This window comes from Wyeomyia smithii, chromosome 2 (genome assembly GCF_029784165.1).
Source record: "Wyeomyia smithii strain HCP4-BCI-WySm-NY-G18 chromosome 2, ASM2978416v1, whole genome shotgun sequence".
Lineage (NCBI taxonomy): Eukaryota > Metazoa > Arthropoda > Insecta > Diptera > Culicidae > Wyeomyia > Wyeomyia smithii.
In genome coordinates, this window is record NC_073695.1 from 108,405,709 (window position 1) to 108,417,910 (window position 12,202).

Genomic DNA, 12,202 nt, shown 5'->3' on the forward strand with positions numbered 1-12,202 from the left:
TGAATTTAACAAATTACGAATAGCTTCTCTTCTGGATAGAGGCATCATTTTTCAAGATCCTTCTATGTAATGGACTTTCGAGTTTGCTAAAGTGGACAAGCTACAGTACGCCTTAAAGTTACTGCAGGACCGGTTTGAGGATCACTTTACTCCTCATTCTTTGACTCTCCTTCGGTGTCCGTTGCCTTTTATCAGTCCTTTGCATCTCATTTGATGCTGGTTCAACATCTTAATATATATTAAATTGAGTCTGATTGTTGACTAGCTTGGTCTTTCTGGGTGGGTGCAACCATGAAAGAAAAAGAGTATTCTTGTTTCCAAACATGTCTTCAAGCGGAGGTTTTATTTTAATGCTTTCTCCATATCTTATGTGATTACTTATCAGCAGTCTATAAATTCAATAGCCGCATTGTTGGTTCATTCAGTTCTTATTCGGATTCTGATTGACTTTTGTCATCAGTGTGCTTTCCTTCGCCGTGTAGTAATATTAAATCGTTTGCGATGAGAAAAATGCAGAAGTTATCGTTAATATTAGTGCTAGCAATTTTAGCTGGGTATCAAATCGAACTAGTGGCCGCTCATGCGGATCATGATCCGGATTACTGGAATCAACAGGCTCATGATCTGCTGTTCGAAAAGAAGGATTATACCATGCAAAAAATTGTAATTACTGTAGATACATCAGCAGTTGCAGCTTGAAACTTGGTAACTAAAAGTGAAGTGCGTGTGAATGTCATAAATGATTCAAGAAATAGCGGCTAAAAAATCTATCGAGTGAATTTGATAAGAAATTCTGTGCATTGATAACAGCTTATGAATGGATTTTTTTTACTAGTTTTGTCTGGTTCGAAAAAAATCAGGTCAGCGTTAGATAATGCTCTGAAATAAGTGCGCATGTATGTGTAAATGTTATTTTTGGCGCACATTCTCGTCTAACAAGAGAATGTGTCAACCCTAATGTGGTTTAATGGTTACACCGAGTTACGAATATAAGTGTACGACCATCCATCTTTCATTAAATATATTTGTTCCTCATAAGTGTTTTTCAAATGGGTCCAAAAGTTAAGATCCTGGTCTAACCAGTCAGTCAAAGTGTGCTCGAATCTCGATAGAGAAAGACCCTTAGAGACAATCGGATTGTAGCCGTAGGCACTTAATTACGCTGTTTACACTAGCAGCTGCAAAGTCTGTCGGATTAACAGAAGGTCAAATTCCATATCAGGCAACTTCCCTCCAAATTGATGAAATTTGGATAGCTATACTGCCTATAATCGCATACCAGTCCCATATGGATTTTAATCGTTTTTGATTTTAATATCAGATTCCATCTATTTCTTGTTTTACCATCGATTAAGGAAACAAAAAAGTAAGTTTTATTTGAAAAAGTGAGAAAAAAATGTGAGGTCAAATTGTCCCATCTTAAAAATAATCGCATATCAGTCCCAACAAATGTTATTCCTGAGTATGGCCATATTTTTTTCTTCAATCCATATAATAAATACTCAGTGCTGTTTTTAAAACTTTTTACTGTTAATATATCATCAAATAATTAAAAAATGCAAGGTTTTTGCAAATAAACTCCACACAAAAGTTAATTTTAGGTAGACACTAAACTTCCCTTTCTCAATACCAGTTTTCCAATATGCTAAATGCACGGGCTAATGCGGAGTTTTTCTATTCAGTACGTATTGCGAAACACTAAAAACGTAAGAAAGGGAATTATTCAGTAGTTTATGGGTCAGTCCATGTCAAGTGATCAGGCAAACGCAACGCCCCTCTCCGATTCACTTCAAAATGAATAAAATTACTTGTTTTGGGTCGAAACTGAGAAATCCAGATGTTTTGGGTCAATCGGACAACTCCCCTCCAATTGGCCTTCCATTTTAGTATTTTTTGACAAAAAATCATTTTACATGTTTTGGAAAAACATCATATCTCAGAGACCGTAAGAGCTACAGACAGTATTAGACATTCTTTTGAAAGGTTATTAAATTTACAATCAAATGGCATCATCAGATTTTGCAAACAGTTTAACGAGTTCGTTAAATTCCAACAATACGCCTACAAATGCGATAAGCCTTACCAAAACGCATTCCAAACTAAATCACTGCTTCGAATCTCAAAAACTGGTTTCTCATATACTACTTGATGGTACCTGAATTAACAGTCAATAAGGTACAACGTGCGTTTCATAAATTATATTTGTTTAACACGTTTGTCAGAAATTAACGTGTGATTTTTGTAGTACGTGACTATTTTCGTTTAACTTTTGGAGTTAAATTGAAATAGGTACCCGATCAGAGCTTGACAATGTCTTCATTCAATTGGTAGTGTCAGCTTGAGGTGTCGCCGAATGCATTCCTCGGATCCCTGGAACAGATTTAACTGAATCGAACCTGGTAGCACTGACAACTGACGGATTTTATCGTTCGTTTTATTACAAATTTGAAATTTTTCTTTAAGTTGCCGAACCATTTCCTATCCAGCACTCTCTAGACCTTCATTGATGACTAGAAACAGCCTCAAAAGATTTTTTTGAAGCTTTTGATGCCTTGAGAAGTTTTTCTCCACTGTATTTACTCGATTGTTTGACCTTCGACTCACTAACGGGTGATTGAACAAGAGATTGCAAAACCGTGTTAGAGCAAACCAGCTGTGTTTTTACTATACACGTAAACAATTAAAATAGGTTAAAAACAATTTGAAATAAAACAAAACAATAGTGACATCGCTGAAGTGATATTGATATCATTGCCAACATTTTCATGTTGTCAAGAATATAGTGTGAAAAATCCTGTTACTCAGCTCATGCGGAGTTTCCAATTTATCAGATAAATGATACAACTCACCAGTACCTTGAACAAGGAAATAATGAATGTTAACTATAATGCTTGTAACATTACTTGTGCTGAGGTATATTATTTTTATCGATTGCTACACCTGTTTCCTGATCCATCATTCTATCTTGCGAATTAATCCTTACAACCTCCGCTCTCAGTGCTGCATCACATTGGATGCATGTCTTTCGACCTTCTACTATTTCCTGATTGAACTCATAAAACCTGTCATGAAAACGTGACGAAATGATTCTTAAATTTTTCTTACGAGAACCGCCATGGCAATTCAGCGGATTGCAGCATTGTTTCTGTCTAGCTGCGAAATATTGGCCAAGCTGTTTTCCATGAACTAAATTTCTATTTTTTAACAACGGCTTTTACCCGTTAACACCTGAGTTCATTAAGCAGACAGTATGTGAAGTAGGGAAAGCGGAAAATAAGCGTACTGGAAATATGATACAGATTTGGAAAACAGATACCGCATCCCGACGGGACTTGAACCCGCAATCTCCCTGTCTCCGGCATGGTGTTTTGACCAATCAAACTACTTCAACTTGCGTGGTTATAGGTAAAAGCCGTTGTTAAAAAATAAAAGTTTAGTTCTAAAAATTTAGCCGTACGGAGCACTTTCCATTGTTGTGTCGCACTTGCAAGCACGACGCAGACTGACTTTGGTTTCGATCACACAGTTCTATAAAAGTTATCAGCATCAACTGACTCTACCGTGTGTGAGACATTCCTTTCAGTCTATAAATAACGTTTGCACAGTAGTATGTGTAGTTAGGGATGAACAATAGGATAAGTCGGCAGTGGAATGTGATACGATTTAGATTGTGGAACAGTATCACCGTCCTCCGTAGTTTAATTGGTCAAAACACCATTTCGGAGACAGGGAGATTGCGGGTTCAAGTCCCGTCGGGATGCGGTATCTGTTTTCCAAATCTGGATCATATTTCCAGTTTGCTTATTTTCCGCTTTCCCTACTTCACATACTGTTTTTCATGGCTTCCGCATATAGTTTGCAAACGTTGAACACCAGACCGAAGTTTGAACAAAATCCATTCTCGCGATTTTAAGTGCGGTCGATTGTGATGTTCAGCTGTCTGCCCCTGTTTACATAATTGACGTAACAACCAACACCATCATTGCGAGAAAAACGCGTTTTTGTTATTTTAACCCAAATCATTATATTGAGATACAATTTCAACAAAATAGTCTGTCAATTTTATGAAGATTGATTTTTGAAAAGAGGCCCCATGGATTATACGAGTCGGCCCGTGGTAATTGATCCAGAAAAACCGCTACGCCAGTTTATGCGAATAAACATGTATTTTTCTCGCAGATTGTTCGCATAGCTTGGCGTAAAAACTTGACTACTTTCTACTCTGCCTCGCAGTTGATTCAGTTTTATCAATCGTGTTTCGGTCAAACGTCAGCTATTGTCCATCGGCAGTTTCAATTAGACAAACACGCACAAACACACATATAAACACATGCATAAAGACTTACATTTACGCTAAGGGGAGTAATCGTTACATGGAAAAATGCAAACTTGACAGCACAGTGCCAGGACAAAGTTTTTCTTTGGTTCAATTTAGGCCCCCAGACAATGCTAAACCTGCCGGATATGGATTACTTGTGCCTCTGATTGGTGCATTACATATGCATGTACATAAATTTGTATGAACATTAGTATAGGAAAACTTTTGCGCATGTTTCTTTCTAGAGAGCTATCGATCAATCCACTTCCGGTAGTGTCAGGATTGCTTGGGGCCCCAAATAGAACCTTAAAAATGTTCTGGCAAATCGATTAAGTTTACCCACCGTAATATACACACACGATTTAATTATTTCATCTGATGCAAATATCCACTGGTAGGGGGAAAGGACACGGTGACTTTACACCTTCCTGAGGCTGAGTGTTTTGTGAAAAATATTAATATACAATACAATTATTCAATCCCACCTTCCCCTTTACCCCTGTCCATGGAATATTTGTCGAATTAAACGACTTAACTTAGGCAAACAGACAGTAGTTAGACAGTCGAATAAAACGACATAACATAAACAATTGCACCTTGTATGGAGTGACGCCAGTTTTTGCAACCAATTGGCAGTTACGCCAAAACGTTTTTCCAATATTTCTCAAAAGTTTCAGAACAAAATGGTTTTTCTTTTTGTTTGTAGTGTATGTATCTTAGGGAAAGGAAGCTGAATCAACGAAAAAGTGCAATTTGGACATTTTGGCTCTTACGTCAACTATGTAAACAGGGGCAGTGTACACTTACTTTTTAAACTCAAACCTTTTGAACACACCATTATTTTCACTGTCGTGAAGACTCAAATCAACCTGCGTATGTTTTGGCAGAAACCACGTTATGAAAACAAAAGAATAAACCATCAAAAAGGCCATGAGAAACCTACACTTGAGATGTGAAATAGTGCTTTTGTTACGAGTGCATTTCAACATTTGGTCACATTTGTATTGTGAATTTAACGAACTCGTTATCTTAAACGTTGAATATCTCCGCAACGGCGCATATTGCATTTTTTGGATAGGTGATTCTTATGTACAATTTTCCGCTGAGCACATTGGTGACATCAGATTTAAAAACAATTTGGGGTGTTTTGAGATAAACGAAGTTTTAGTTTTTAAACGTAAAAATATCAATATTGGCAACACTGTTTGCAAAATCTGATAATGCCATTCGATTGCAAATTTAATAACCTTTCAAAAGAGTGTCTAATACTGTATGTAGCTTTTACGGTCTCCGAGATATGATGTTTTTCCAAAACATGTAGAATGATTTTTTGTCAAAAAATACTAAAATGGAGGGCCCCGCAATTGGAGGGGGGTTGATTTCATTTTTGAGCCGACCTGATTTTAGGCGGTTACAATTAATTTCCATTCTCTTCCAAAGAAGGATTAAGAAAAATCCTAAATGGAAAAACATCTTTGGAAAAACTTGTCATTAATATGCATGGACAAGATGATGAAATCATTTTCTCTTGTCAATTTGTTTCAACATCGCAAGTGTTGAAACTTGAAATTCCATCCACCACTCATGTTATGAAAATATGAAAAGTGGATCATAATCAAAGAAGGTATTGTTTTGATTATGGAGGCAAAAACAATACCTCAGTTATTAAATCGAACGCAAGTTCGAATGTTTTAAGTTTATATTTACAGCAAAAAACTCCAATTCGCGGATGTTTAATCAAAACATGCGACCGAGCGGATTTGCGAAAAAGTCAACAACGATTGCATCAGCCGTGCACGGGCACGTTCGCGAGGAAAGAGACGGAAGAGCGGCCCGCTCTCGTGAGAAGACGACGCCGCGGGAAAATTCGGAGTGACCGGAGTAGCGGCGAATACTTAAGCTGGGACTTCAAGGAAGTCCGAGGTCGTTATAGTGATACCCCTCGTGAGGCAGGTGCCTACGTCGTTATAGATAGTCCGCGGTTCGTTTAGGTGTTAACTCTTAAGGTTTATTCCGCGAGGCAGAAGTGATGCCCGTTGTTTAAGTTTCGGTTTAGTGTTTGAGTGATTTAATATTTTTTTCAACTTAACTGATAGATTGAAGGTGATTAAAATCGAGCAGATGTAGTGCAGTTGATCAAAGGGCATATCACATCCAGCAGTGATAGTGTCTAACCACTCGGTACGTATTTCGCTTCATTGGTGACAGCGCAAAGGAGCCTGAAAAGATAGGCTCAGGTGCGCCGTTTTCTGGCTGAGCCAGTAGTGGGAAGGTAGAAAAAACTTACGTGCTTAAGTGACTTTGACGTGTCGGAAAGACAGACCCAAATCAACGAAGGTGAATGCCACGAAACGTGCAGGTCCGGTGTTTCTAAGGGCTCCTCCTCGAAGATGGTCGAAACCTAAAAGAACGGATAAAAAGGATTAGAGGAAGAAACAGTGAAAGTGTTGGAGGAACAATAATAACAATCCGAGATCGACTGTTGACCAGTGTTACGCGAATTCAGGTTTTCGAAATCCAATCGCAATGGATCCCACGGACAGGGAGCGGCTCACAGGGCACTGGAACCAGCAACAGGATTCAACCTACAAAAAAAGAAAAAAAAATGAAAATAAGCTAAATATCACAAAGGATGACAAGTGACAAGATGACAAGATGGATGATGACACAAATATTAATCCACTGATGACAGGCATCGCCAAGTTGTGTAGGATTAATCACGTCTCCGATACAGCAATAGTCGCGGAACGCGTATGAGTGTGCGATTATTGCGAACAAAAGTGGGAGGAAGAAAACTAGAGCTTCATCATGACCTGCGTCAGTAGTTGCAAAGCTTGGTAGCTACGCGAGACCTTGACCGTCAAACAAATGGCACATTGAGCCGGTAATGAAGGAATAAAAGTCCAAAATTAATTTTCACGGTTGAAACACAAACGGCAGTAGGGAGTGGTCAAGGCGTAATTAGGAACTACGCTTAGAGGGAAAGAAAAAAAAAAAAAATAATATAATTATCTTTATATATTAAAGGGAAATGTTTCTTCACAAATGCATAATTTGAGAACAGATGGAAGAAATTGCAAGACTATTGGTGTTGTTTAGTTCGTCTAGAGCCCCGACGGGTTTATAAATAATAGTAATGGGGGAGTTCCACTAGAAAAGATAATAAAATATTAGCAATAAAATTACAAATTTGACACATACTCATCGGAGCAAAGCCCATCATGCAACACTCACTATGAAGGTGGTGCTCCAGGAGTAGCGACCAAAACGACTTAAGAATTGCATACTAAGCAATTCACGCAGAGCCGCAAGGGGAACACAATTCGAACGAAGCGAAGCACGTCGCACACAATTTAAACAAAGCCGTGGTATGAAAAGACTACACATAGAACAAAAAGGTTCTATACCCAATACCAAGACATATAAAGACATGCACGATTGAAGGCAGTTAGCACGTTCAGCCGATACTGGACTAAATTTAGTACCACAAATACATTAAAATTACTTAATCCCATAAGTATGAAAAGGGGAGAATAGAGCAAAAAGACCCAAACAATCTAAAATTGGAAAAAACTCTCGGTATCCCTACAAATATCTCCTTTCTCTTTTTAAGGTCAAATAATATGCTGCTGGAAGCAGGATTCAATGACCAGATTAGAGGAGATCAAGGAATACGTTGAACGGGAATATAAAAATCTACTCAAAAGCAAAAATAGGGCAAGATCACTTCAAGGAATTCTAACGAAAAAAGAACTCCTGAGGGATCACCTAGAAGAATTCGAATCTTTAGTCCTTAAATATGATAAAAGACTAAAGGACAAAGATTGGAACAAGCTCACAGATGACTTTGAGTTTGTAAAAACCAAAGTAGAGCAATCCATTAGAATATTAGAGGGAACTTCGATAATCCCAGAAAAAGAAAATAAGAGGCAAAGACGAAACTCAGACTATTATATCGAAGTGGTAATTCCTACACAAGGATTAAACCACTCGATATCCCTCGAGGATTCGCAAATTTGGGAAGCGTTACCCTTTACTTCATCATTTAATATATCGGGTGAAGTAAAGAGCTTTCTACAAGACAAGAATCAGATAGATAGAGAGGGAGAAAAGGCATCAGGAGAGGACTATCCGATATCGTCTTCATTTATATTACAAGAAGACGCTTCAAGCCGCTTCAAATTTCCAGATCATATTAGTCTGGAAAGCGAAACAAATCCGGAAAATAAAAACCATACAGAGGATTTTGATTTCGATAACACAAGTTTCATTGAAACTTTAGAGAGGCTTAAAAATAAATATTACAAAGATAGTTTTTTCTTCAATAGATTACTAAAGAAGAAAAAAACCAAAATGCCAGCAGAAACAACAAAAATGATGATCGATGCAGCTGCGATCATTCCAATATTCAGTGGAAAGGCGGAAGAACTAGATCCCTTCCTACTACAAGTTGATTATTTTGCAACAGACATCCCGGCAGCAGCTAGTCACACCCCATTATTGAATGTGGTGTACACAAAGCTCAGAGGGGATGCACTCAAACGGCTCAATGATATAAGGGCCGAGAAATGGCCCGAAGTTAGATTAAAAATGGAAAAACTTTTCCAGCCTGAAAAGAACATCGGGGCAATCTTCAAAGAAATCGAAACCCTACACCAGGGTTATTCAGAATCATTTGAGGAGTATAAAACACGAGCCACAAAAATTTACGAAAGTGTGAGAGATATCCCAGGACAGGAGGGAAATGATTCATATGTGTCAACACACCTAAGGAAACACTTCCTAGGGGGCCTGAGAAATCACACTTTGATTTCGGCAGGAAAGTCTCAACGAGATAAATCCTTTATGGACTTGCTCGAATGGCTACAAAAAGAATGTGAGGAGGAAGAAGAACTCCAGGATATCCACAGAAGGACGAAACCGGAGAACTCACCAAATTCTCCTCACAGAAAAAATTATAACAACATGAACAATAACACTCAAGGAGTTGCTTATTTAAATAACAACTTCAGAAGAAACAATAATAACAATTACCGAAACCAGAACAGAGGACACAATCCTCAGGCAAATAATCAAAATCAAAGTTACCAGAACAACTACCAAAACAATGGTAGTAGCAATAATTACAGAAATAATGGTAATAATACAAACTACCAAAATAATGGTAGTAATTACCACGGAAACAGGAATAATAATAATTATCAAAGAAATGATAATAACCATTCCAATTACAGGAACAGTAATAGTTTCCGGGGGAACAATACCGATTTTAGACCACAGAATAACGATTACCGAGGAAATGGCCAAAATAATGGCTTTAACAGAAATGATAACCGCGGTAATTATCAAAACGGTCATAATTCAAATTATAGGAATAATGACCGAAACAATGATACCAATAATAACAACAGAAACAATGGTAGAAATTCCTACGAAGGAAGACCCTTTCAGGGAAACCAACCTAGGAACCACCAAGGCCAATATGGTAATAACAGGGATTACAGAAGAGATGGGTCAAAAAACTAAAAAGGAGGGATTCAATAAACCAAAGGTTGACGGAATCCCAATTTAAAAGCTGCCTTTTTACATCATCAAAACCAAGAACACAAAAACTAAAAAACAAAGAGACTATAAATAAAACAACAGAAATTAAGTTTCCAATAAAAGAGACCCACGATCAGAGGTTTAGTCTAATACTAAATACACTCGAAAGATCGAATGAGTATACTGATTATCTACTAGATACAGGTGCTCAACCAAATATAATATCATTAAGAAGAGCTAGAAAAGTCGGTGCTGTATATATAGATAAATCCGACAGATCAGAAATCAAGGGAGTGACCAATAGTGAAGCATTGAATTCCATTGGCTCTACTTGGATAAACCTAAAGATATTAGAACATGTAATCCCGACAAAATTCTACGTGATTGACGAATTATCAATTCCAGCAATACTTGGAGCAAAATTCATGAAAAGCCATATTGATTCGATTGGAGGTAACTTTAAATATGTTATCTTCAAATTGAACATTCCAAAGAAATCAATTGAAGATAAAGACAAGGTTGATATTAAAGTATCGAAGATTACCAATAATAATTCTAGAAAACCCGAACAAATATTCATAGCAAATTATCAGGATGAAGCTATATTATCTAACAGTGAATCTGAAGATGAATACCTCGAAGATGATTACACCAGTGAATATTTAGAAAGTTCAGATGATCATGGAGAAAATAATTCAAGCTACTTTAATAGTTTAAAACCTGAAATAGGCTCTGCCGACAATGGAGATGAAGATTACTTCGAAATATCTTCCGCGAACGAAGAGGAACCAATTACAGAACCCGATAACGAATTTAAAATGGAAGATTTGGATTCCAATCAAGATTATAGCTTATTGGAGAACAAAGGAATTACACAAGCAAGAGGAGGAGAAAGAGTGAAAAAGGTTTTGGATAGCCTGAAACTCCAACATCTCGAAAAAAATACATTTTTTGAAATGGAAAATATAATGGCAGAATATAGTGATATATTCTTCCTAAAAGGGGATAAGTTGACTATCACAGATGCAGCAATGCACGAGATAGAGACAACAACCAATGTCCCTATAAATAAGAGGCAGTATAGATTCCCAGAATCTACAAAAAAACAAATTAATGAAGAAATAGACGAAATGCATCGCCAAGGCATAATAAGGCCTAGCAAAAGTCCATGGAATGCACCAGTTTTGTGCATACCTAAGAAGGATTTAGATGCGGAAGGGAACAAAAAGTACAGAATTGTAGTAGACTTTAGAGCTCTCAATTTGGTTACTAAACCATTTGTTTACCCCATTCCCCTAATAGATGAGATGTTAGATACTATAGGGGATAGTAAATATTTTTCTACATTGGATTTGAAATCAGGATTTTATCAAGTTCCGATTGATCCAAGAGATGCGGCGAAAACAGCATTCTCAACCCCGAATGGACATTATGAATATACGAGAATGCCCATGGGACTAAGAAATAGCCCATCAACTTTTCAAAAATTAATGAACTCAGTGCTATATGAATTGCCAGACATAAGGGCTCGGGTCTATCTTGACGACATTTTAATATACGGAAGAAGCATAAAAGAACACAACGAAAATCTGATCAGAGTGTTGAGAGCTCTGAGAAGACATAACTTGAAAGTGGAAACCTCAAAATGTCAAATATTAAAAACAAAGATAAATTATTTAGGACACACTATTGACGAACACGGTATACGTCCTATGAAAGATAATATTGAAGCTGTAAGGGATATGCCAGTTCCAAAGACAGTAAAAGGAGTGCGCTCATTCTTGGGAACAGTGAATTTTTATGGAAAATTCATCCCAAAAATAGCGGAAACTCGAAAACCTTTGAATGATTTATTAAAGAAAAATGTTCGTTTCAAATGGTCAGACGAATGCCAAAGTGCATTTGAGAAATTGAGAAATTTTCTAACATCGGATACTCTTTTGGTAAGACCAAAGTATAACGATACCTTTGTGTTAACTACGGATGCGAGTGACTACGCAATTGGAGCAGTCCTCTCAAATGAAAAAACACCAAATCGACCCATAGCCTACGCTAGTAGAGGCTTAGTAGGGGCCGAAATAAAGTATCACGTAATCGAGAAGGAATTACTTGCCATTGTTTGGGCAGTAAATCGATTCAAGCACTATATATATAACCAAAAATTCATCGTTTATACAGATCACAGACCTTTAGTTTCTCTGTGGAATCTGAAAGAAACATCTCACACCTTAACTAGGTTGAGATTGAAATTGCAAGGTCTGGAAATGGACATACGATATAAACAAGGACGAGAAAATATAGTAGCCGACTTTTTGTCAAGACTTCAACATGAAAATGTTG

At 37.3% G+C, this 12,202-nt stretch overlaps 1 protein-coding gene across 1 annotated transcript in view; it reads left to right on the forward strand.

Annotated features, from left to right (window-relative positions):
• Positions 1 to 438: 438 nt before the first annotated feature.
• Positions 439 to 12,202, forward strand: part of LOC129725524 (membrane-bound alkaline phosphatase-like) — a 52,751-nt gene continuing 40,987 nt past the window's right edge. Inside the window, exon 1 of the mRNA XM_055681481.1 lies at positions 439 to 663. Coding sequence (XP_055537456.1) covers positions 502 to 663 — 162 coding nt within the window. The 5' untranslated portion in view covers positions 439 to 501. The remainder of the gene's footprint in view (positions 664 to 12,202) is intronic.